Raw genomic sequence first — 26,939 nt, forward strand, 5'->3', positions numbered from 1 at the left:
TGTCCCTTCCCTCTGTCCCTGGGGATGGAGCAGTTTCAGCATCCCGTTGGCTCCATTCCTTCCTCACAACTCAGGTCTGTTTCGGCCCATTGTGTGTTCTCACATTTCTCCAATATCCTCTTGATGTTTTGGATTTAAGCTAAAAATCAGAACTCTTCTTTCAAAAGTAACATTTCCCTCCCTTCTCTACCCTCTGACAGCAGCAAGCTTCGCCCCTGCCATTAGAAGCCTCCTTATCCCATAGATACTCAGACCTTAAATGCCAGTCATCAGCATATGAATCGAACAGTTCACAGTGTAAGCCTCCAATCTCCTCTCTTCTCTTCCTTTTTGTCCTTTCCACCTGCCTCTTTTAACCCCCTTTTCTCCCTTTTGACTGCACTCTGACACTCCTTTCCCTCTTCCAGGACAGGATCAATCTAAAGCAACGGTCTGTGAATGAGATAAGGGCTTCACCTAAGCTGATTTTTCTTACAAATACAGGTTTTTCTAGAGTTCTCCTGCACAGCCTCAGTTTCTGACAGGTCCATGTTTATCATTCACAAACACACAGTTTTCCTGGAGAAATGTAGGTTTTCTGTAACACCATAAAGCTGTAATTGGTATCCTAAACCAGGTTGGCCATTCTGGGGCAGGGTCTTTTAACACACAAAAGAAGACAGTGGTGTCTTGCCAGTTTTAAGAGCTTCCTTGCATTTTCCTGACTCCCAGAAACACCATCTGTTCAGATCAGTAAAGCAAACAGCACCCCTCAAATCCATCACATTCCTTTAAATCTTTCCATACCTATAGCGATTCTTCTTGTTGTAGCACCCCGCGTGGGATTTTCTGGCTCAAGCACCCATGTCTTCCCATCTATTTCATCCATGGCATCCCAGAATTCTTTCAGTGATTCCAATGCTGCCAGGAACTGATTATAAATGTCCAGTAAGGAGCTCTAAGAAAAGAAGAAGTTAAAACTAATTTCATACGGTTCTCACCCACAGTCATATCTATAAGGGGTATGGATCTAGGTGATCTTTAAGTCCCTCCCCATCCAAACCATTCTGTGATTCTATATCCATGAAAACCAAACTGCAGGTGATTTAAGAAGCATTAAGATCAAGTGTGTGTCCTTCTATATTGTGGTAGCATAAAACTTGGAACCTCACAGGTTTTCCAATAGAAACAACACTGGGTTCCAAGTCCAAACACGTACTCCTGGTGGTTGTAATGTGTTGTGATACACGTACACCATACCTTGAACTGACAGTGGTTTATACTCCTCAGAAAACTGGTAACTATCGAATTGCATTGTAACTTGTAACAAACTACAGTAAAATGAAAGTAAAAATCCTCATTGTCTACTATTAAACATCTCACATTCAGCACCTTCTCTCTCTGCTTCAGGTGAGCAACACGGTGGTGGTACCCCATAAATACACAGAAATACCCACATAACTAAAGTAGCTGATTCGGTTTTTGGATTCTGAAATGCAGCTTAGCAGTGTCATAATTAGCTCAAAATTAAGCAGTACAGAAACACGTACTTAACGTTAGGTTTTAAACCATGTAAATGGGGTAAGAGAAGGAGAAACTGTCTCCTAATCAGAGGATTACACTTGAGGGATTTCAGTATTTGAGAGTGGATTAGATGGAATCAGATCTCTCATTGTACAGGACAACACAGAACAGCAATGGCAAAGAGGTGTCCTGGTGACCACTGAGCACAGAAGCAGTGACTGTTCCTACAGGGAAGGGCTGCTGCAAGTAGAGCAAACACTTGCCAAAGGCAAGGACCACAGGGTACAAACCTGATTCCAGGGAACCAAAGGGAGATGAAGACCACAAAAGGAGGAGAAGGAAGGGGAGTTCTGCTTGAGTAACACCCCTATGGGTTTGAGTCCACTGTGGAATCAATGGAGGAACTGGGAAGTGCCACAGGCAGAGCAGCAACAGAATGAGGAGCCATGGGCTGTGGCTCTGTGGGGAGAGGTGAAGCTATGACAGGAGAAAAGGCAGCAGGGAAGGGAGACCAAGGAGGGGGGAAGCATTCTGGGGACAAACTCTTCCCCAGTAACTTGTTTTCTTCTATTGTTCAGTAGTGAGGAACTCAAGAGTAGAAAAAGAGGAATTGTTTGGGAGCACCAATGGGTGTTTTGAAATGGTTTACACAGAATACAAGTGAGCAAATGAATACATGAGTAAAATAGCAGGAAGGATGGGAGAGAACCGAGAGGATCTCAGCAATGTGGAGAAAGACACAGCAAAGTAAGCTTTGAAAGCAAAAAGAGGTAGCAAGGGCCAGGTTTCAGGTGTTCTTTTCCCAGTTTTCAGGTATTTTTTAGCCAGATTTCAGGTGGTTTTTTTTTTTACCAGATTTCAGGTATTCTTTTCCCAGTTTTCAGGTATTCTTTTCCCAGTTTTCAGGTATTCTTTTCCCAGTTTTCAGGTATTTTTTAGCCAGATTAGCAAATTAAATAGGTCATGAAGAGGTATTAGTCTCTAAATAACACAAAACACAGAACAGCTTCCTTTACTCACTAGTGACGATGTCCTTCCTTTCTCACCTGGACAAACAGCAGTGAATTATAGGAACATTCTCCAATGAGGAACTGTGATTTTTGTATGGAACAAGGTTTTAGGCTTTGTGCGCACATTTTAGAAGGAAACAGCGTAGCTTGGAAATAAAATGCTCCTTTTTTTTTGCCCTGCTGTTATTAGAGTATATGAAAGTAGGGAAGCACCTAAACAGGAGAGTGTGAACACTGCCAATCTCCAACTGTAACGCTTATTATCTTTAAAAGCATTTTGTTACTTTTATAATACCTGAAGTGATATCGTAGTGTCAGTCACTTAACCACATCTTAGGGTATAATATCTTCATCTTAAGTACTATTATTTCCAGTATTTTAATAATTTTCACACAGTCCTGAAATGTGATCTTTTGTGCTCTGATGACACTTAAATTAATAGCATAATTTTCTGGTCCTTGCAACAGTTGCTTTCCATTTTGATTTTGTACATTTTTCTCTATCACATCCAGATAAATCCTCTAATAATCATTTTTATCTTTATCTTCTGGGAATTCAAAGGGTTTCACTAGAAAAAGGAAACATCAAGGGATTAGAACCCACAGATAAATTTTAAAATCCAATTAATTTTAATACTAATTGTAATTTTTCAATGATGTTCCTTAAAAAGGTAGTTAAATCTCTTCTTTTTTCTTAATGCGCTGTTCATTTGATCTTATTTGCATGCTTCATTGATGTTGCCAGCTGTCTCCTGCTATATACATCAATGCATCTATAGCTATTTAAATACACTGCATGCTTGTCATGCAAACCATGAAAACTTTAACATTCCTTTTTATTTGATTAACCAACTGATTTTTGGTCATTGCCCAATGCTTCTAGAAAAGACTATCAGGGTTTTTGCTTTGTCTACAATGCACCAAGACGGTTGTCAGGAACGGTGTCAAACACCACAAACTCCTTGTTCCCCGGTCACCTTTGTACAACTGGATAAGAATTTGTAAGAAATATGTCAAATGGTGATTGGAAAATAAGGCATTCATCACCCAGGATATTGTAAGGGGCTTCCCTGGCTCTACAGAGCATGAGCAAACCCAGACCTCGGCATCCGCTGGATTTCCATGCTCATCGGGTAAAACATCCCCTAGAGAAAAAGGACATTGTGGAGCTTTGTCTTTCACAACAACTTAAAACTAAATGAAGATGCTACCCAGGGGAGGCAACGGAGATGCTGCGAGGGCTGGAGCAGCTCTGCTCTGGAGCCAGGCTGAGAGAGCTGGGCTGGGGCAGCCTGGAGAAGAGAAGGCTCCTGAAGGGGAGACCTGAGAGCAGCTCCAGTGCCTGAAGGGGCTGCAGGAAACCTGGAGAGGGGCTTGGGACAAGGGATGGAGGGACAGGCCAAGGGGAATGGCTTGAACCTGCCAGAGGGGAGACTGAGCTGAGCTCTTAGGCAGAAGCTCTTCCCTGTGAGGGTGCTGAGGCGCTGGCACAGGGTGCCCAGAGAAGCTGTGGCTGCCCCATCCCTGGCAGTGTTCAAGGCCAGGTTGGACACAGGGGCTTGGAGCAAGCTGCTCTGGTGGAAGGTGTCCCTGCCCGTGGCAGGGGTTGGAACTGGAGGAGCTTTAAGGTCCCTTCCCACACAAACCAGGCTGGGATTCTATCATTTTTAATGTACAATATAAACCTTGCACCAGCACCTATAGCTGGCTTCCCCTCCATTACAGCACTGAGCTCCTCAGAAAGCCTTACAGACCCAGGACACACTGCAGCATTTTCAAGTGTGAGGTTGGTAAGTTTTCAACAGTTCCTTTAATGCTTTCTATGGTGCCCATCAGAGCAACCGAGCAGCCCAAAACCATTCCTGAGGTTACCACAAAACACATTTTCAGATTGGATGGCCTCATTCTGAGTTTCATATGGAAAAATATCAGACTGTGATAATGGTTGGTTGGAATACTGGGCTCAAGATCCCTTCACCTGGCTTTAGGAGACTGTTTCTATGACAGCATCACCAACTGGGACCAGAGTCCCAGCTTCAACCACTCAACACTTCTCCACATTTCTTAACTTCCAAGTTGTGAGCGCAGAAAACAAAGAACACACTCAGTGATGCCATGTGAAAAAGCACTGTGAGGGACTCTCACAGACAGCTTTCTCTCTCCACAAGTGTATATTCAGTGCTAGTTACTGAAGACACTATGAGGCAAGAGTCAGATACTGGTACAAGTTATACCAACAGAGTCCTTGGACAGAACAGCGATTCAGTGTATTTGAGGGCTGTGATCCTCACTTCCGAGCATGGGTATTTGCAGAGATGGAGCTGAAATGGGTATTTGACAGGAAAACAGGACGTAAACACGTCAGCTTTGATGATTCTCCAGCAGTCTTAGAGAGCTTTGAGCCAAGTGGCACCTCTGTGCTATCAGACTACATGTGTCCTCTGCTCACTTCAACAACTGCTGGGATACACAGCACTCCTTTGGTCAGTGACAATCAGATGTTCTGGACCTATCTGTTTGAGGGGAACCTACCTTCTACCTTGTAGTTTTGCAACATTTCTGTTTCATTTCTATCCTCTGCATTCTCACCTCTATCTCATCACCGGTAGCTTCTCATGCCAGTTCTTTCCTGCTTTAAGTTCATTCCAATTCAAACACTTTCCCAAGCTCAACCCTATTGCCCAGGCACAGTTTTCTTCAATTAAAGGAATGAGAAGTGGGGAAAATAATCACTGTACTCTTGGTTCTTATCTCTAGAGCCATAGGAGATGGGAAGAATAAGGAGAAAGACTTGAGTCTGCACCTGCCATACATAAAGCCCATGAAGCCTCTCAGTAGCTTTTAAGAAGTGCTATATGCCTATATGGCCATGCTGCCCAGTTTCAAACACCTGCTCCAACTCCTGGATGAACTAGACTTGAATCAAATGGCATTAAGTAAGTTCTAATTCAGGGAAATACAGCACAATTGATTCAAGTTTATATTTTTATTAAAAGATAGAAATGTGGTCTTTATTTTGAGGGGTTTTTGCTAAAAAATCTTCCTAACACAAAATTTGCTTACCCAAAATGAAAGCAGTTAAAGCATCATGGAAAAGGGAAAACAGCCTCAACTGCAGGTGCTGGTACCCCCTTGCCCTTACAAACTCATAGATAGAATGTAATTTAATAAAGTGAACAGTTCCTGCATGGAGAAGGGGTCACCTAAATAATGGATGATTCTTTAGATTTGTTTGGGAGCTGTTTCTTTCCCACCAACAGTAGTTTAACAATCCCTGAGGCACAACAGTCCGAAACCTGTCTAACGCCTCGTCAACCACCTCCATTTTCTGTATTTGCCTGTGAAGCTCCTTTGCTAAGAAAAAGCACAATTATGATGCATTTTACTGTGCTTTCATCAAGATAACCGAAGAATAACCCCATTCACATCACTGCACCTCGGGATCTTGTATCCTGGTTTCCGCGCTGGCTGGCTGCGTGACCTCATTAGTCATTAATCCCCACTCTCATGACCTTCATGTAGCCAACCAGGTGGGCAGTGGTCAGTATAGAAAGAACACCCTGATGCGAGGGCAGCAGAATATAGATGCACTGAGGCTGCAGAACCCCGCTTAGTGAGGCTGAAACGTGGAGGCAGCACATTTGTCTGGTTATTTAGAAAAAGAATATAACTGAAATAAGTAGATGTTCTTGCACTTGTCATTGAGAAGCACTCTGCATTTATCTGGCACTTAAAACAGTAGCAGCAGCAGCATTGCCCTTGGTGCTGATTTCTTACTACTCTAAAATGTCTCCTCTGAGCCAGAATACACTGGCTGTTGCTGCTCATGCTGTGAGACACCTGCACTGGCTACTAGGCTTGTCATGACGCACAAAACCCTACCATCTTCAGCTTGACATTGTGCAAGTTATAATTATTCATCCAAATGAATATGTCAGAGCAGCAGCAGCAGACCTCTCATCAGAGCAAAAGAAAAATACATCAAAACATTATCAACCCAGCAGGAAGACAGGGACCATAAGGAAAATTACCCATTTTTAATATGGATGCCATAATGCCACGTCTATTATTACACAGAGGGAAAGGGGAAAAAAAAAAGGGAGGAAAAAAACCCAACCACCCAACAACCCCTCAAGTTTAAAGTCCACGAGCACTGAAAAGACCCTGAAATAGGCAACAGCACACATGAGGAAGTGGGGAAAAACAAGAGGAAATCGATTACTTGAAATCTATTTCTAATTTCTTTCATAGGAGTTTATATTCTAATAGTGCAATTGCATCATTTTAGTTAAGCCTTGTCAGTTTTTACATTGCATACCAATAAATATTAAAGGCTAAGACTTAACAGTATCAAAAGTTCATGTTATTTTACTAGATAAGAAGTATAGTATGTTCTTTTTCCAGTTTGGGAACCTAAATTTTAAGCACTTAAGCTACAAGGGGTGTTCCAGCATTCTCTAAGCTTAACCCTCCCTTTACCGTGGTGTAAGGACTGCTTCCTGCAATGACTTCAATGCATTTTGAAAGTAACCCCAATTTACACAATGCTTAACACCCATTTTGATCCAGAAGGTTTAGGTTTCTGTCACCTACACTGATAAGGTTGATTTCCCCAAAAGAGCAGGTAACAAAAGCATTTCTATGAGCACAAAGCGCAGGCTGCTGGTATTTGGTTCAGTTTTGTAACGGGCTGTCTGCAGCCAGAATTAGGACCTCTTGATTCCAAAGCAGGGTCTTCAGTCACATACAAACATCTATTGTTTACAAATAACCCATAGATAATTCAACTGTATAAAGACTTGAAGCATTAGAAAGCCATATTTGTAACATCAGGTTTTTACTTGTAGTGTCAATATTAATACACTCATTCCCATCTTTATCCTGTCAAAAAAGGCTGCTTTGTACCATGTTTTTCAAGAACACTTCATTAAAACATAAGGGCAGTTAGTAGCTTTCAACATACTAACAGTAAACACAGCAGAAAGGGCTGTCAAGGATATTTGAAACGTTGTTAATTTGAGGCAGCACAAGTTGCAAGGCTGTAAAATTAATAAAATACTATTAAAAGTATGGATGGAGATTGAGGTTAGGAACAGTACTTCTGGTATATGGAATCCAGTATAATGTAAGGGACAAACAGTATCTGTTTATATTGTTCCAAACTGTGCCAGAGAATCAAACCCTACTATTATATGGGAAACTAATTATAGATTTATTTTATATATATATATTTAGGGTTTTTATATATATATATATATATATATATACACTTCATTTGCAGTGGCCACTGTTGCAGTTAAAGCTCTCAGAGGATGTCAGAACCTTAAGCTTTGCCGCCAATTATATGCCTTCCCTAAAATTCTTCTGCTGCAACCTTTTCCCATGTTCCCTACTAAATCTATGTAGATTTAGTGCCATCAAGACAGGCTTTATGGATGGGTAGGAATCCTCGCGAGAGTCAGAGTTATGAAACACAATCATTTAGGTAAAATCTATTTTCCTGAATGAAATGAAATTAAACATCAACTATTTTCTAGAGATAATTCAAATTAACTTACATCTAAGTGGTCACATTTAAATCCATTTAATCAAGTACACATGCTCTATTAAGGGGAAAAGATACATGAAATAATGCAAGAGAGACTAAGACAGTGGCCCTTGGTTCTTTATATTAATAGTATCTGTTAAACTACGAGATCAGGATTCTATTAAGTACTTCCCTGTTGTTCTTTTGATTTTAACTGGAAAAGTTTTATCGCATTATGAATACTATATGGGATAAATTGTGGGACTGCCTTTTTTAATGTCGCTCAACTTTAGAGGGTGTTTCTCATGCCTGTATTTCCCCAGTTTCATTCCCAAAGAGATCTGAGCCATATGAACAGCTTAAGAAAACTCCAGCCAGTATAAGCATAAAGCATACAGCATGCAAGATGTATCTATGTGGCAAGGAAAATATTGAGACCACTCTCATAAGGAATAAGGGGTGCAGTAATATTACATTTACATAAGCATGTATAAAAGGAAAATGCACACGGGGGGGAAAGCTGGAGTTAAATAATAAAATCCAACCCCTCATTACCACCAACACATTGTGTAGATATCTCAGTTATTAAAAAGAGATGGGGAGTACAGCAGTTTACCTGGGGCATCCAAGAAACAGCAAATGGAACTGGAAAATCCACAAGGCAATCCGGTGGTTCTGTTGGATACTGAGGGAGGGAAAGAACATTTAGAATCAGCCCGGTACACTGATGCCAAATGTGATAACAAAATACGAGCACTTCAAGCACCTTGAGAACTTGGCTTTTAGAGGAAACAGCGTGGCAAGCATTTTCAGGAATAGTTATGAATGTTCATTGTAATTTAAAGAAGAAATCTAGATGTGAACAGGTTTTATACATCAGTTTGCAGTAAGGGCAGGAGAATCGCAGTTTGCTGTGCTCAGCGTGCTCAGAGACATTAAAACAATTTGAGACAAAAACATCAGATATTCAAAATTTCTCCTCATGTACCTGTACTGGAAAGTTAATAAATAACATACCACCTTTTCATGAGTCAAGGATGAAGTTTCATTTCAACTAGAATATCTGCTCTAGTTGGCAACATTTCTTGGCTTGAAACTGAAAGTCATCAAAGCAAGTATGTAACTATTTAGAAAGAGATGAATGAATTAAAAAACCCAAATTAAAAGACCCCAAATTAAAAGAACTTGCTGCCCCCTCCCCCCCAAATTAAAAGGCATCTGTGAGGAAGATTAAAAATAGCTGTATTAAAAAATCCAAAGCTATAAAAGGTTTGCTAACTCCAAAAATAACCATACATTACACCAGTAAATCATAGAAGCATAGAAACATAGAATGGTTTGGGTTGGAAAGGACCTTAAGATCATCCAGTTCCAACCCCCTGCCATGGGCAGGGACACCTCACACTAAACCATGGCACCCAAGGGTCTGTCCAACCTGGCCTTGAACACTGCCAGGGATGGAGCATTCACAACCTCCCTGGGCAACCCATTCCAGTGCCTCACCACCCTCACAGTAAAGAACTTCTTCCTTATATCCAATCTACATCTTATATACAAATCTAAATTCCACCAATGATTTACACAGCAGGTTTATAGAAACTGTATTGGGGTTTATATCGTGTTAGTACAAGAAAATGTTACAGAGAATCTTATCTGGGGAGACATGAAAAGAAGTCACAGCTTCCTGTCAGAATTAAAGAGTTAAGGCAAAGAGGTGAAGTTCAGCTGTGCTGCTTCCCATAATCATTCTCCATCCAAAGTAAACGTGTAGACATAGATATTTATCTTATTTATCAGGTACATGGCAATCAATTGATCCTAAGTTTTTAAATGTCTTCATCTTATGTAAAATGTAATTCTACAGTAATGTAGAATGATGTAATTCTAGAGGAATTCGTTTCTAATTGCTCTCTATGGCACAGAGCAAAAAATAGACAAGCTTCTCGAGGGCATCCATCCTTCATTGCTTTGATTTTAATAACAACCTAGCGAATTTATGAATTCACTAGGTTGTTATATAATAATATATAATATCTATAATATATGTATTATATACTATATTATATATAATTAGATATAATATCTATAACAAATATAGATATTTAAGTTGCTTTTTAATTTGCCTTCCTTTGTGGTTTGCATTTGGCATCTCCTCTCTGAAGACACATCCTAAAACCTCAATATCCTGTGCCTTTCCCTTTTATCATACCTGTGGCAGACAAGTTAAGAGTGACAGAGCAAGAGAAGTGAAACAAGTGATTTGGAGGGGGGGCAGTTACAGCTTGCAGATGTACAGACACCAAAGCTGTTTCTCCTACTGCAGTGTTACTGTAAGCACTGGTTTTGTATTGTAGGCATTATTTTGCATGAAATAGTTTGATACTTGCATAGAAATACACTTGTTTTCAATGTATAAAAGTAAGTCTAGAACAAACAATTTTTCCATAGAATTAGGTTTAGGGCTACCTCATTTAAATCCCAGTGGCACAAGACAATTATGTGGTTTCTTTCCAGGGGAATTCATTTTATGCAGTCTTTTGTAGGGTGCCTTTGAACAAGTGCTTGCAAACAGCTTCTGCTAACTTTGTATTACTTTAAAAACAACCCAAACCAAAAAACCTACAGTCCCTTTTTCCCTGCATTTTCAGTCACGTTTTCTTCAAGAGCACAGTATTGGGCTGTGCACCAGGTAAGTGCCAAGAACTATGCAATGATTCTGTACATATGTACATGATGGTTTTCATCCTTGCAGTGTGAAATCCTATGTAAGTAAGGCGAGTGATTCCTCAGGAGATTATAGTGTTTTAAAATACTATACCAGAACATATCAGCACCATCCTATTGCCTACAGTTACAGTCAGATGTATACGTTGGCAATCATCCTACTCTTTAGAACTTAAGCAATTATGAGACCAAATGTTTATATTGTATTTTTGAGCATGCAGCTAACTTTATCTAGAAAAAGGATTTCCATAACCCAAATCATTCAGACAAATATCAGAGCATCCCGAGTACTACGTGGCATGCAAATTCTTGCAATGGTCTATTTGAATGCTTGGGATCTGAAATGAAACCTGAGAAATAAAGGCCACACTTTTGAAGTTGCATGCTTTTTTTTCAGAAATCTTCTCCAGTCATGTATGTAAATTGTGAACAGATGAAGGTTTCTGGACCAAATAAGTCAGAAAACTAGTTCACAAAATGTAATCTGAGCATTAAACAATATAGCCTCTTATAAGACTTAACCTTAATCACTTATACAAATCAAAATTGGGAAGGAGATGATTTGGGTAGCATACCTAGCTATGACCATTCTCAGGTCTTCCAGGTTTAATTATGACCCCAAGTTTCCTAGACACTTCACAAACAGTTTACAGAGAGCAAGGGTTTTGAAAGGGTAGTTCCTAACACAAAGCACCTTCAGACATGGAGAGCAGGTGGAAAGGGTGCCAATGCACACAGGAAAAGTCCTCAAAACACACCCAAACTGCTAAGAATGATGGCAAAGGAATATTATGGGGATTATCTCAATACACATAAGTTTATGAAAAAGAATTTCCTAAATCACTTCATTGAAGAGTTTCTTCCCCAGAACATTGTTGACAGGCTTAGAAACTCATTTACCTGCATGGCATCCATGAGGGCAAGGCTGAACAAACCCATCTGCCAGAACACAGGCAGGAGCCAGCCATAGATGCTGGGGAGGAAAGGTTTAGCTCACATACTAACCTTAATCAAAGCAGCAGCATTACAAAAATAGATGCATTTTGGGGTGTAGTTTTACTAAAGAAAGTTCTTAAAAGAAATCCCTTCAAAAAAAAACCACTTCAGTGAAGTCTTTTCAAATGTTTTAGATACATATATGAAAGAAAATCAAATCCCCATGTCACCCAAACCACATTTCACACAGGAATTTTCTCTTGTGACAAGTTTAAATGCCAGACATGGTTTAAAAAGGACAAGCAATTGATCCTTCATCATAACAACTGCTTGGAAAAAAAACAAAAGAAAAGGAAAAAGATTGATGACTGCTTGTTACAACAGACACGTTGGATAATCTGGTCTCTTTCTTACACCATAACCTTAGATGGTGCTTTCTTCTGCTATTAGAAGTCTCAGATTCAGATATTTCTTTACTATAAGGAAAACACACAAGTTTTCACAAACCCAGAGGTTATAATCTCTGTTCTCTATTCTCTATGATATATTATGGCTAAACTGAACCAGCCAGTGCTTAAGTGTAACAGTGTTTGACCACAGCTGCTGCTTGGTACAACTGGCTAATGCACTGTATTTTTCCTATAGTTTTATACTTCCAAATAGTTGAAATACTTTTCCTTGCATCACCATAAAAATCAAGACAAAACTTAGGGGCACCAGGCTGCACTTAATTGCTTGTGTCATACTAAGTCTGTGATAGCAGCTCCATTATAAATCACGACAACACAGTCTGGTCATTCTCCTCGCATGCTAAATAAGCCATAATTGTACTTCCCGATATATCTTTTCCATCAATGTATTTAATGGAAAATTAATTGTGCATCCATTAGTCTGTGCATGTAGGACAGTTATACTCTTTTTAATATCCACTTTAGCAACCTTAATTCCTAACCAGCCCTTTTTCCATGGGCTTTTTCCCCTCTAAGGTAAAGTTAACTTGTTTTATGATAAACTCAAAACTCCAGGTATTTAAAGGAATATGGGATGTCTGTAGAGGTGAAATTTAACCTTCAGTCCACTCCTCATGCCTTCAAGATTATTAGTCCAAACAATAGTTCAAGGATAGTCCAAACAACAATATTTAGACATTTCTGGATCCATTTTTGTCCCCTAGACTGATTTTCTGAAGACAACAGCTATTACCACCCAATTGTCACCATCCCTGGATAATCATGAAATGAGAAATTCTGGAAATGAGAAGTTCTATGAAGAAACACTGCAATTTGAGTTCAGCTTTAAGTATGAGGAAGAACTAAATGCCATGGATTTGCTTCGCAAGCTATCACAATCAGACAATAGTTTAGACTAAAAAGAAGTAACTTTTTTTAACGTAAGAAGTTCACTTCTGTAGTTAGTTTTTCATACATCTTTACATCTATAGCTTTAACAGTAAGGCTTCCTAAACAAGCAACCCACCATCCTCTCTTTCTTGTTATATGTATGGTCTCTGGATGGAGCGATAATGAATCAAAGCCTCCCAGGAGGCTTTGTCTGTAACCCAGTAAAATAACTGCAATAGCATAAAGTGCTTTGATGCATAAAGTGTGATGCACAGTTTCATATGGAAAGATTCTTACATATAACCATAATGCAATATTAATTTTAAATATAGTCTGAAAACTCTATTTTCTATTAACACCTGCCCCCCCAGTTATCTTGCAGAACAGATACACTAACAAACCAACTCTGTAAAACCCTTTCAAATTAAGAAACATCCATTTATCACAAGGAAGCCTTAAGATATTTTCTCCCCCATAAACTCACCTTTGCATTGAACTTTAGAGTGATGATATGCTGTCGACCACAAGAGTCTTCAGCTTTCAGCTTGATTGTGGTGAGACCAGTATCCATGTATGCAACTCTGAAAGAGAAAAGAAAACTCCATACAGCATTGTGAAGTCCAGTTTGAAACGTCTGCATTACTCTTATTAGTCTGTTACAAATATTAATCAGAGGAAGCCCTGTATGCCAACCATTTCTGCTGTTCTGGATTTACTGCTGTTAATACACCAGTCAACTGCTTAATGCAGTCATATATCTTTGGGTTATTTACAATGTGTGTCAAGGCTCATGCTGTGGTCAGTGAGCACTGTGTTTCAGTTTTCCATCACCGGAACCTTTGACACCCACAGCATGTTCCTGTCAGCCTCTACTTATGTACACATTAAACTTCCTGTCAAATCTTTGATCCATTTCTGCAGTTTCTTTACTGTATGAGACTTTTATGCCCTTGATTTGCTTTTCTCTTCAATGAAGTTCTCTTTTATTATCAATACTATTATTGTAGAAAATTCGGTGGATATTAGCTCATATCCTAGAATTGATTTCCTGCAGAAAATAATACCCAAACAGGTAGAAAATGAGTTATTTATGATGATTTGCCTCTGCTTCGTGAGAGTTTTACACAGTATACATGCACCTAACCAAGTAGCAAGTACACATTAAATGTAAGTTTTAAAACTTCTGACAGAATCACAGACTCTTTGCTCGAAGATGTCACTGATTTGTGCTTCCCACAACAATAAAGATGAATACAACTGTAAAACACATTGTTCTCTAGAAATGGGTTCAACTGAATACCTTCAACAACTGCCAAAAAGGTTCAAACTTCTCCATCTATTTCCCAGTGAACTGGGCCCGTGGATAATCTGGCATTTTTACTATGTTGTTCTTGTTGAAAGATAAAAAGCAGCCCAAGACTATTGTACAACTTATCACCTCTGACTGATGGAAAGGCCTTAGCAGAGTTCAAAGAAAGCATCTGCTTGCTGGCCTAAGTAACATTTATTTTTTCAAATCATTACATACTAGTCCAGACACTTGAGCCAGCGTGCTGGGAAAAACAGTTCTCTTTCCAGTGGAAACGGCAGTGGAGTTACAGAAGCCTGTACACGAAAAAGCAGGCATACAGCAAAGGGTGTGCATGTAGGAAGGAAGGGAAAAGAAAATGATCTCCATAAATGATACAGCCTCAAGTATGAATGGACTTAAAAATACAGACGGAAAAAGCAGTGCTTGTAGTGAGTAGGGAAAGAGATCTATTATCTCATGTTTAACTTTAATGCAATATTAAATAGTCCTGGTAGTACTTTGACGCTCCTTTTCTCCACAACAGTTGAAAGAAATAAGGCTTTATAAAAGTGTAATTCAACTGTAGCCAATTAAACTTGATTTATTTAGAAAGAATTAGAGCATTCTGCCTCTAACTGGAAGAAAATCATGTTCCTGCTTTGTTCCAACTTCACCTTAAAATTACATCACAAAGTTTTACAAAGATAAGAAACCTATATCTCACCTCTCCAACTATTGTTGCCTAGAGTGGGGAAATCCTAAACCAGCAGCTAAGGCACAGAATGGTTACTGTGATAAAACACATAGCAGTATCCAAACCAAAGTACAACCGGCACCTGCGTCAGTGCACTATAAGGTTAAATGGCAAAAGAGAATGGAAAAAATAAAGGGATGCTGTCAAGGCGTTTAGGATTTAAAATGATCTGTTCCAACAATCATAATGTTTGGACCACCTCACTCTGGAGATGCCAGAAAGGTGTGGATTATTTTAGTTTAAAAATAATGTTTGCATTTCCTTATTCTATATTGGGTGGGAGGAAACAAGATTAAAATATTATGTGGATTTCTTAAATAGTGATGGACATACATAACTTTAAATTTACTTCTGAAATCCTAAAGGGTTTCGTACTTTTACAATTACTTTCACAACCTAACAGTCTTTAAAAGAAACACGCATGCGTGCACCTAGCTACAGATTTTAAAATAGAAATATATGCACACCCTTATAATAAAAATATAGTGACAATATGATTATGTTCAACCATATTTGGAAAGAATCTTCACCTTCAGTTTTACTGACAGTGTAAATTAGACAAAGTTTAAGAAGAAAAAAGGTAAGCATTTGGAAAAGGTGCAGAGAGCACCGATAATGCTCCCCATTGAGTTACCTATAGAGGGATACATCATAAAGTGGTTTTTCAAGTTCTGTCCCTAACTTGATTTTTAACATATGTAAAGTATCTTTTCAAACCAGTTTCAAATATGATTTTCACTGAGCTTGGAAATAAGTGGAAAAAATGTAGATCATCACAGCTATTAAGCACCACTACAACCTGAACCCATCTCCAACTCTTCTGACTTTTATTTCATTGACATCAACGACTGGTTGTTAGTAGGAGATAACCATACAAGCTAAACAAGACAACACCTTTTAAGTATTATTCATCACAAACCATCTACTTAGAGGCTTTCTAGTAAGATGTCCCCTTTCAAACTTTGTCCCAAACAGGAACACTATGGGGCCTGTAAGGATGCTGGCAAGGGCCTCTTCATTAGGGACTGTAGTGATAGGACAAGGGGCAACAGGTTAAAACTTAAAAGATTGGATGTAAGGAGGGAGCTCTTTACTGTAAGGGTGGTGAGGCACTGGAATGGGTTGCCCAGGGAGGTTGTGAATGCTCCATCCCTGGCGGTGTTCAGGGCCAGGTTGGACAGAGCCTTGGGTGAGATGGTTTAGTGGGAGGTGTCCCTGCCCATGGCAGGGGGGGGTTGGAACTGGATGACCTTAAGGTCCTTTCCAACCCTAACTGTTCTATGATTCTATGAATAAAAACACTGTGACAAGGGGCATACAAGGTTAAAGAATGCTCAGAATTAAAATTCATAGCCAGCCTTCCTTCTTCCCAACAAAATGTAACAACAGTAAACTAACTCTGGGATATGAAGGAGGATTCAGTTTTCCATTTAGGTTAGAAAAAAGGAACTCGGTAGCTTTGTGCCTACCTGTTCTATATAACACCACTACTATTCTTTGGATAAGAAGGGATGAAAGGGGCAGTTCCATTAGAGTGGAGAAAGTTGGACAGTGCTGCAAAAGTCAGAGGAACTACTTCACATGATTGCCTAATCAAATAAGGAATTGTTTGCATAGGTGGTATTTCAGTTATAGATACCTTCATTCCTCTGTAGGCTCCATCGTTTTATCACACAAAAAAAATGGAATGACCATAAAGATGGAAAGCCTCGGTTAAATCTCTGAAGTACTGTAATTCAGCATAACACATGAATGATTGAGAGCAGATGACAATGCCTCCCCTTGGAAATGGGGAAGGAAAGAAAAGAAGATACATGAACAACCTTAGCAAGTATCAAGCAAGACCACATTGAGACTTGAGAGATCATGACTCACACCATGGCCTTAGGAGGTATTAGCAACCTTCATGAATCCATACGAGGGTGACAGGAGTCCTACAAATCTTTGAAAGTCCATAATTTACCTCCCCAAGATACTGTCACTGAATCAACCAGTGAGGTTATGAGATAGTATTAGAAGAGCCTTTCCTATAGCTTAGTACTACTACACATGTATTCTCTCCCACCTCAGCTGATTAGGTTTGTGCTGGTATTTTTCCATGTTCTTTCCAAGTATCCTTTGAACTCCTCAGCTTGTAGGACAGCACTTAGTGTTGGAAATCTGGTACAATTTTATAACCTGCTTAAACTGTGACTGTTGTGTACAAGTAGTTGAATAGGAAAGCGTATTCACCCTCTCCCACACCTAACTTAGGTCAAAGAATCAAGTTCTCTATGATACAGAGAAAGTGATTATATGTAACCACAGCAGCCTGCCCATTTGCAATCCTCATTACTGTTTGTACTTTCAGTGGCTTAGGATGGAAGAGGTGCAAGATCATTGCAGATAATGCCTTCAATTTGTTTCTGAGAAACTTCACATATTCCTTAGATAAAAGCCATTAGAAAAAACTAACTTTGTGCCATACCTGGAAGCTTCTTAACTCACTTCAGAGGTAAAGGAACCATAGTTTATTGTTTTGATTTATCTTCAAACAAAAGATCCTTCTGCTTTTCAGTTGGATTTGGATGCAGTCAGCTTCCAGCATGACCCAAAACTCACTAGGAAATAGTAAATCTAGGGTCCACAACAAGCCAGTTCTTTTCTAAGAAAAATCCTGATAAATAAAGCTGGAGGCTTCTCAAGGTGTGAGCAGGGATGGATCCTTACTGCCAGTACCAAATGCAGGCTTAATTTTGTGCTGAAAGACCATACCAGGATGTTTTCAACTAACATGCAAATACACATTGCCTGCAACTCAGAATCAATCTTGATTATGAGGCCTTCTTAACAGCTCATTATATTGTTTAAAGCACTCTAAAATTAGAGGTCTAACTTACCAATGCACTTTGAATTGCCCCTCTAAGTTCTTTTCCTTCCAACTCATAATAAACCAGGTATGATACCCTATGTACAGCCCAGCCCTTCAGTTAACAACTTCCCAACCAAAAAACCCTGAAGAGGTACCTTATCAAGGTGTATCTTTACTGAATTACATGACTCAACTTGATAAAAGCACAGCATAATTTGTGTGTCTACACAAAGACCCTCTTTGCTAGAAACCAGGTCAAATTCTGCCCTAGAAGTGTGCCAACAAACCACTGGATGTTTTGTATATGCAGTGACTCAGAAGAAATGTCAGTTTTGAGAAGCTACTCAAATGTGTTTTCAAAGTGTATTTTTAGTATATTTAGCTATATTTATACAGAAAAACAAAAATGTAGTACATTTCATATATTTATATTTTTAAAGTATATTTATTGTCTTTAATTATATACTGTGTTTGTTTTGCTGGCATGGGATTTCTGAAGGTTTTGGGGTTTGGGTTTTAGTTGGGGTGAAAAGAGTCACTTCCAGCTCTCCTTCTCCCAGAAAATGAACTGAACTGTCTCTTCTTCCACACTCAGTTTATAGCACAGCATACACATGAAACAACGTTCTTAGGTGCACCAAGCCTCCAGCCTCAGGTGACACAGTTACACAGTTTATACTCCCTTTGTGCAGTAACCAACATTTTCCCACTTCTCCCCCAACCATGGTCTACTTTGGAGACTAAGGAGTGCTTTTCAATAGCCCTTATCTCCATTGGAATGCATCTGGGTAGCAAACTATATATATATACACGAGTTTCTCTCTGCAGGTGTCACAAATTGCTGGCTTTACAGCTTTCCAAATTCTTCCCTCACCCACTTTTTTCCCCTAGATCTACCTTTTTATGGATTAACTACCTTATTCCTTTGTATAAGGAGATCATTGCAGTACGGAGAGCAAGATAGAACTGTTTCTTTAAGAACAATTATTCTAGTTCTAAAAAATGCGTGAACTGTTTTCATAAAAGCATAAAAGTACATGAAGATGAACCATAGCATATGGGAACAGTCAAAAAGAAAAGCTGTACAAAGTAGGAAAAAGAATGAAGAAAAAGGAGAGCTATAACTGCTGTATTAAATACAGTTACTATGCTAATAGTTTATAGGTCAAAGAAGAACTTATTTCTTGGTAGTAGCATCTCACCTTTCAGCTTAGTTATTTCAGACTTGAAAATACACCTTCAGTTGATACAGGTTTGTCTGTTGTTTTTTTTTAAGTAAAAACAAAGCAGCAGAGATTTGAAAGCAAAGCCAGTTTCTGAACAGGATAAATTAAGAGAACAAGCACAGTGACGCGTTCAGCTCACACATACAAAAGAAGAACCGATATTCTAAAGATGTCTGTTAAGAAATAAAATGAACATACTTATTCCAACCCAGTATTTCAAGATCTCTGACAAGACAGGAGTAGTATTCTGGCGGCCGTGGTATATGCAGGTCTTGTGTATTCTTTAAAGCAATTTCCTGTTTAAAAAACATTTAAAACATCATTAAGAGAGATTTCAATATTTTTGCATCTATTTAGCCATGTGATTTTTGCAATCCATTCAAAAATATTAAGCTTATGTAAAATTAACTGTACACTGCATTTGTTTTGTTATAGCCTCCAGCTAAAGCAGACAAAGAAGCTGTTTGGTAAATTACTTCAGATACTGGTAATGAAAACATCTGCAATTTAAAAAAACAACCCCACAGATGTTGACAACTTGGTCTTCAGATGCAAATATCAAATGTGTCTCTTTTTCAGCTAATAAATTTGAAGTCAAGCATCTCGACTGAAAGAACGTTTCAAAAGAAGGTTCTATTAAGCCCACAGCTGTCTCCTGGGCCCCACAGCCACAAAAGATGATACATGTATGAAATCCCTCATATTATTTTTAAGTAGCTATATACAACTTTATATAGCAATAAAAAATATAAATCAAAAAATCAGTTTCTCAGTTTTAATATCATAGGAACCCAGAGAGTAAGTTTTGGTACAGACACTCATCAAGTATGTCGTAATGCCTCAAGAAGAGGTTTTTATCAAAGAGGTAAAGCCACGTTATAGAGGAAAACCTAAACCAGATGTTCCACATTTCTATTGTGCTACTTGGTCTTTAAAGGTTTATTTCAGTTGAAATCATGCTTACAGGAATTAATGAAACAGATAATAAAATTATTAATAATTGAAAATAAAGGAAATTTAAATGAAAGAAAGAATAAATAAAATGAATCATAAAATCAGTATAACAGCCATTTCTGCCCAGTTCTCCTGAGGTGTCTGTTGTTTTTACTCTCTGCACCGAGGATCACTACTTTATTATTTTGAATTAATTATACTTTGTCTACATTCTCATCTTCTGAGGGCTTGTGTATCCAGGCACAGATTAGAGACTAACTATTGGAAAATATTTCAAAACAGCCACATAGAGACATTCCTACTCAGTCCTGTTCCAAGCACCTTTGCCTGGTTTAGTGTAATCCTGCTTGGCAGGGATTGAACCAATACTGAGAAGAGGCATTTCCAGTGTAAAGCAGTAGTGTAATACCAGGAGGGTATTTTGCTGTTGTTTTGAAGAATGCTTACTGTGTTTCATATCTAATTAAGTAAGTTGTATGCAAGTAATCTTTGCCAAGAACACTCAGAGAGTAATGTTCCACTAATGGACAAGAAATGGTCAGTTAACCATAGACTTTGCTACTCTTCAATCCCACATTAGAAAAAAGTAATAATAAATAATAATAAGCCTCTGAACTACAAAAAAAAAAAGCTTTCTGCATTTATTGGTCATGCTGTTGCACAGGTGAAAGCACCTTCAGCAGTCCAGTGACTGTATAATCATTTGTATGATTACCAGCTTTTTTTGCCACCAGGACAATATCAGGAATTCCAAGAAAATCATTGCAAAAAGGATGGCTCTATCCTGAAATCCCCTGCTGCGATTCTAATTTTCCCATGACACTCAAATTTGCAGAAGGTCACTTAAAATTCTAAAGGATATTTACACAAATATTACATGAACATCGTACATACAAAATTACCTTCTCTTAAAATAAAACCCAACACAAAAATCCATCTATCAAACAGTAAGCTGTAAAAAACTGAAAGTGAAAACCAAAGCTTTGAGAACATCCCATCTCCCACATACATATTCTGTCACTTACCAAAATAGTTTTCAGTTCCACCATAAAGCTGCTGAGATCTGGACAGCTGTGCAGCCTCTGAAGGGAACACAGCGTGAGTTCTTCAACTCATAACTTTCAGTGGCAAACAATTTCAGTCTAATTCTTTTTGTAGCGTTGTCAAACTGACTCTTATAAAAAGCCCCAACTTTATATCACATGTTTAAATATTTCAATTACAGAACAAATGTCCCAGAGTACAGGAAACTTTCCTGAAAAAGTGAAAATCACTGCTGGTGAAAATGAACCATCACCTTTGTCACATGACACATCTGTATAGTTTATAAAGACATTATATATTTATAAAGACATTTATGAAGACTTCAGTCTTCACCAATGAGAACAGAAGCTTTAAAATCAGTCAAAAATGTTTCACAGTTGGTTACATTTTCTTTAGTCTCCAGACCCATTTGCTTTTAGATGCTGTACAAGACTGAGGATCCCTGTTTATCTTCAGAAGCTGTGCTCTTTCCTCAGCTCTGTATCTTTAGTTACTCCCAACTCATAGCCCCTGATCTACAAAGGGGTGCACAGTCCATGAGATAGAGAGTCTCAACTAGCACTCCTGGCAAAGATGCCTTCTTAGAAAGTTTCTTCTAGATAGAGGGGTTTAATTTAGACTCTGACTACGACACAGTTTGTACTACACCAGCAATAGTTAACGTGAATTCTTTTTGCACTATGAACACAAAAATAGATAAAAAATGAAAACCAAAATCTGTTTCTGAGAGATTAAAGACAAATTCCAGTAAAATGTCAGCAGCCATTTATTTTTAAAATGTCCTATCTCAATCTTAAAAAAAAAAAGCTTGAATAAAGCTAAGTATTTACTACATTCTGTTCATCTGTCCTTAAACTGACCTGCAAATCCTTAAATACACAAGAATAAATCTTGGCTGTACAATGAAAGGAGAGTTCTTTAGCAGTTTTAGAATAGGTTTGTGAATATAAGCTTTTCAAGTATGCACTTAACAAAAATGGGTATAAAAGTTCTATACCTGCTTTAAAATATGCTGGTATTGATTCAGTATCTTCTTTAGGTGCCAGCTACACTCTAGCCTAGACAAACAGTATGTTGTGTAAGTTTTAAATTCACAGTAAACGATTTTTATAAGAGATCAGAAAGTCTGCTACACAGCAATATAAAATAACAAAGGAAGTAAATAACACTCCAGAATTTCTTTGAGTTTCACATTCAAAGTTATTTAAAACTTTCAAATGTCACTATCCCAAAGCCCATTAAAAATTAAGCATTTACCTACAAAAGCCTGTTCTTTGCTGAAAACAACATAATTCTTGCAAGCTAGTATGACTTCATAAAATACACCTATGTATAAAAATTACAACCTGAAAATGTCAAAGTTACCTATAATGTGCTTTTAAGTATCTGACCTAGAATGTAATAAAGCTCTCGAATACCACATCTGTTCACATTCAGAGCAGGCTTGCCCAGGAAGAACTATGGACTGTTGAAGTGCGCATACAGCACACACACAGCTCCATGTATTACTGTGATAAACACAGTGATAAATCAGAGCTTTTAAATAAAAGTTCACCAAGTCCATAATTGCTTAAATTTACAACTTTGCACTGAATTTTCTGTTTTCCAAATGGTGACACACAAATAATCTGACTTAAATGAACATTTTTCCTCCCTTTCTATATAAATACACCCAATTAATTGCAACAGGTTCCAAAGTTAATTAACAGGTTTTAAAGTTAATTAAAGAAAATATTTTGATATAAGCAATGTTTATTGTCAAGATTTTACTAACACTGAAGAATATTCTTGCAAGGTTAACTAGAAATCAGTAAGAATTAATTACCAACATTGATATGGGAAAAAAATAATAATTCATATGCATATCCATCATTGCTTTTATCAGAATAAACTTCTGTTATATACATTTACAAATTGCTTTCATAAAACTATCTTACCTTGCATTTTTCAGTTGACAATCCATTGGTAACAGTATCCTGATGTGGAAGTCTCTACCCTTGAAAATAATCATTTAGTTAATAGGAAGGTCAGGAAAACTATAAAAAAGTAGACACTTGTAGTAAATATTTCCCATAAGGTCAGCTACTAAGAAAGTAAGTTTGTCTTATGTGACTTTCAGGAATATTATTCAGGATTTCTTTATTCAGGAAAAAAAATACTAGCATGAGTGACAGGGAGAAATAAAACTGATTTTAATTTTGAAGTTGAAGCAGTCTTGACCTCTAACTCCGAGTATCTAGTAAAAACTTTTCAGCGCATCACCTTTCATAAAGCAAAAATAACACCTTTCAGAAGAAAAATAAACATCATCTAAACCTGGGCAAAACCAAGTAATATAATTTAATCCAAGTTATGCTGAAGCATATAAAAGTCTGTCTTCAACTCGAATAAAAGTCAAAGCAGACTTTTACCATAAAAGTACTTCACTGAAAGGAACTTGGGCACTGATCCACAACACAATCCTGCAAGTCTTTAGAAACTGGAAACAAAAACAGTCCCAAATACATGGATCTAATAATTTTTTCTTTTTAATGCAATTCACCCTCTTGTATTTTCAGTAATTGTCCCTATTTGTGATACTCCTACTTTCTTACGAGATGATCAAAATAAAACTGAAATAAGGAAGGTTTGCTAGCAGGTTTAACTCCTCCTTGATGCAAGGAGGGCAGTTAACTCCTCTCAAAACTTTTATTCCAGACTCTCTTCCAGCTAAGCATACCCTGAATTATATCCACAAATTCTGAGATTTCTTCAGCAGGAAGTGAAGAACAAACCCAGATTTCCTCCTGTGATTAGATGACTGGCAGAGTGGATGCTTTATCTCAATTTCAGAAAGGATTTTATTTGTGTTTCCCACAATGTCCTCACAGACAAACTGAAGAAAGATGAACTAGATGAGGTGACAGTGAGGTGGGCTGAAAACTTTCTGAAGAGCTGGGCTCAAAGGATTGTGATCAGCAGGACAAAGTCCAGTGGGAAGTCCCTGACTGATGGTGCTCACCAGGGGTCAGTCCTGGGCCCAACACTGTGTCATTAGTGACTCTCACTCAGCAAGTTGGCAGAGGATAGAACACTGTGAGGAATGGTTGGTAGACTATGTGACTGTGCTACCAGTCAGAAGAACCTCAACAGAATGAGGAAATGGGCCGACAGGAGCCTCATGAACTTAAGAAAGTGGAAAGTCCTGCACCAGGAGAGAATTCACACCATGCAACAGCACATGCTGGTGGCTGATCAGCTAGAGAGCATCACTGCAGAAAAGGACCAGGTGGTCCTCGTGGACCTGAAGTGAGCCTGAGCCAACAGCATGCTTGCAGCAAAGATGGCCAACTGCCACATGTGCTGGATTAGGTGAGCATTTCCAATAGGTTGAGTGAGGTGATCCTTCATACCTGGTTAGGGTAGGTGAGGCACACCTGAGGTGCTGGGTCCCCAGTACAGGAGAGGCATGGGCATACTGGAGTTAAACCTGTGAGGAGCTATGAGGGTGATTAAGAACTTGAAGCACGTGACATACAAGGAGAGCCTGCTTAGACTGGAGAAAAGAAGGCACAGAGGGTAACTTGCCAGTGCATACAAATACCTGCTAGGGATGGGGCTTTGAGCAACCTGCCCATGGTAGGTCATTCCTAATCATTCCAAAACAAGATTCTATGACTAAAGAAGGTGCAGATTTCAAGTGACACATACTAGCAAGGTGAGAGGCAATGGATACAGGTTGAAATACAAGATATTTCACCTAAATGCAATTAGAAAAAACTCAGTAACAGTGAGGGTGATCAAACACTGGAACATTCAAGACATTAGCAGTATCCATGCTTGGAGGCATTCAAAACACAGCGGGACACTATCTTGAGCAACCTGCTCCAGCTAGAAGACCTCCAGAGGTTTCTTTCAACCTCAGTGCACCTGCGATGATCACAAGTAAAACCAAGACCATAGAACCATAGAATAGTTAGGGTTGGAAAGGACTTTAAGATATCTGTTTCGGAGCTGAATATAACCCATTGGCACATCAAGTACTTCCAATCTCCTCCAAAGCTGATATTTATTGCACACTTAAGTGCATAACCTCAGACTTGGCTATGCTATGGCCTCAGCCCTAATAAAAAAAAAAAATAAATCACATCTAAGAACAGATGCTCACACTCACATCCCAAGCTTCCCATTAAATCCAGGACGCATTCTAGCACACAGCAGTTTAGAAGTCACATCTGTTGGAGTCATACAAACATAAACACACACTTCCAAATGTCCTGTGAAAGCTGGATGCAAGAGTCACAAAATCATTAGGGTTGGAAGGGACCTCTGGAGATCACCTAGGTCCAACCCACCTGCCAAGGCAGGTCACCCAGAGCAGGTTAAACAGGAAACCTTCCTGTATTTTGACTGCAAAAACGATGCTTTTGGAAATGCAAGTTTGACACAGACCATGCTGTCTGACTTTACAGGAGGAAAATACCTGCTATTTCTAAATAAAAATACACCTGCAAAAGGCTGTTTCTGTGGTCTGTCTGCACATGCATGTGTGATATATTAACAAGCCACGCCTGCAGCATCACTGCATAGTGCCTCTGATGGCAAAGTTGTCTTTAGAGCATCCACTCTCAATGCATCCCAGGTGCTGTTCTCCCCACACTGTAACTTACTACACCCTGAGTGAGATGATGCAGCTACTTAAGCGTTAACCTCAGAAACACAGGAAGTGAAACGAAAATACACACAATTAGACACTTGCTTCATAGAATCACAGAACAGTTAGGGTTGGAGAGGACCTTAAGATCATCCAGTTCCAACCCCCCAGCCATGGGCAGGGACACCTTACACTAAACCATGTCACCCAAGGCCTCGTCCAACCTTGCCTTGAGCACTGCCAGGGATGGAGCATTCACAACCTCCCTGGGCAACCCATTCCAGTGCCTCACCACCCTAACAAGAAAGAATTTCCTCCTTATATCCAATCGAAACTTCCCCTGTTCCAGTTTTAACCCATTCTCCCATGTCCTGTCACTACAGTCTCTAATGAAGAGTCCCTCCCCAGCATCCCTATAGGCCCCCTTCAGACACTGGAAGGCTGCTATGAGGTCTCCACGCAGCTTTATCCCAGGCCTAGAGTGCAGACACACTGAACCTGCCCCAGACCACATACGCCGGCGCAACAAACCCGGACCACAGGCCATCAGCCTGCCCGCGCTGCCACAACACCAGCAGTTGGGCGGGCATAGACAGCGAGCACCCGGAGGACCGCGGCACGGGCGCCTTGGCACAGCACCGTCAGCACACAGCAAGGGCCCGTGCGCTGCTGAAGTGCCCCGTTTCCTGCCTCACAACCCCGGCGGCCCCGCGCCCGGCAGGGAAGCTGCCGGCCGGGGACGAGGCGGGAAACGCTCCTCCCTCAAACAGACCCGGTCCCGCAGGAAGGGAGAGCTGAGGCCGAGCGAGCACCGCCGGCGGTACCTGCGCGGTGACGAAGCCCTCATAGACGGTCCGCTCGCGGTTCTGTGGAAGCAGCAGCGGGCACTGCCGGAGCAGAGCGGCCGAAGCCGCCATGGCCGCGCCGCTCCTGCCCGGCTCCTTCCCGCCCGGCACCGCCGTTCGAATCCGACGCGCCTCTGGCTGAGGCCCCGCCCTCCGTCGGCGCACGCGCCTGAGGGGAGGGGAGGGGCGGGTCGCGCGGCGCGGCAGTTAGGGCGGGCGCGTGCCGGCCGTTACCTGAGGCGGGGGAAGCGGGCGCCATGGAGGAGTGAGGATAATGTCGGGCGAGGCTCTTAACGCGAAGC

At 39.6% G+C, this 26,939-nt stretch overlaps 1 protein-coding gene across 3 annotated transcripts in view; it reads right to left on the reverse strand.

Annotated features, from left to right (window-relative positions):
• Nucleotides 1-26,722, reverse strand: part of FANCL (FA complementation group L) — a 30,788-nt gene extending 4,066 nt beyond the window's left edge. Inside the window, exons 1-8 of one of the 3 annotated variants that reach the window (XM_062609508.1) lie at nucleotides 26,617-26,722; nucleotides 23,097-23,155; nucleotides 22,157-22,217; nucleotides 21,141-21,197; nucleotides 19,360-19,457; nucleotides 13,524-13,620; nucleotides 8,656-8,724; nucleotides 787-937 (exon numbers count right to left, since the gene is read on the reverse strand). In XM_062609508.1, the coding sequence (XP_062465492.1) occupies nucleotides 787-937; nucleotides 8,656-8,724; nucleotides 13,524-13,620; nucleotides 19,360-19,457; nucleotides 21,141-21,197; nucleotides 22,157-22,217; nucleotides 23,097-23,155; nucleotides 26,617-26,709 (685 nt within the window). In that variant the 5' untranslated portion in view covers nucleotides 26,710-26,722. The remainder of the gene's footprint in view (nucleotides 1-786; nucleotides 938-8,655; nucleotides 8,725-13,523; nucleotides 13,621-19,359; nucleotides 19,458-21,140; nucleotides 21,198-22,156; nucleotides 22,218-23,096; nucleotides 23,156-26,616) is intronic. The other 2 variants (XM_062609527.1, XM_062609516.1) reach the window with 2 other exon arrangements.
• Nucleotides 26,723-26,939: the final 217 nt, after the last annotated feature.

Source organism: Pezoporus occidentalis, unplaced genomic scaffold (assembly GCF_034315485.1).
Source record: "Pezoporus occidentalis ecotype Australia unplaced genomic scaffold, CSIRO_AGI_Poc_V1 ctg10, whole genome shotgun sequence".
In the NCBI taxonomy this organism is placed as follows: Eukaryota; Metazoa; Chordata; class Aves; order Psittaciformes; family Psittacidae; genus Pezoporus; species Pezoporus occidentalis.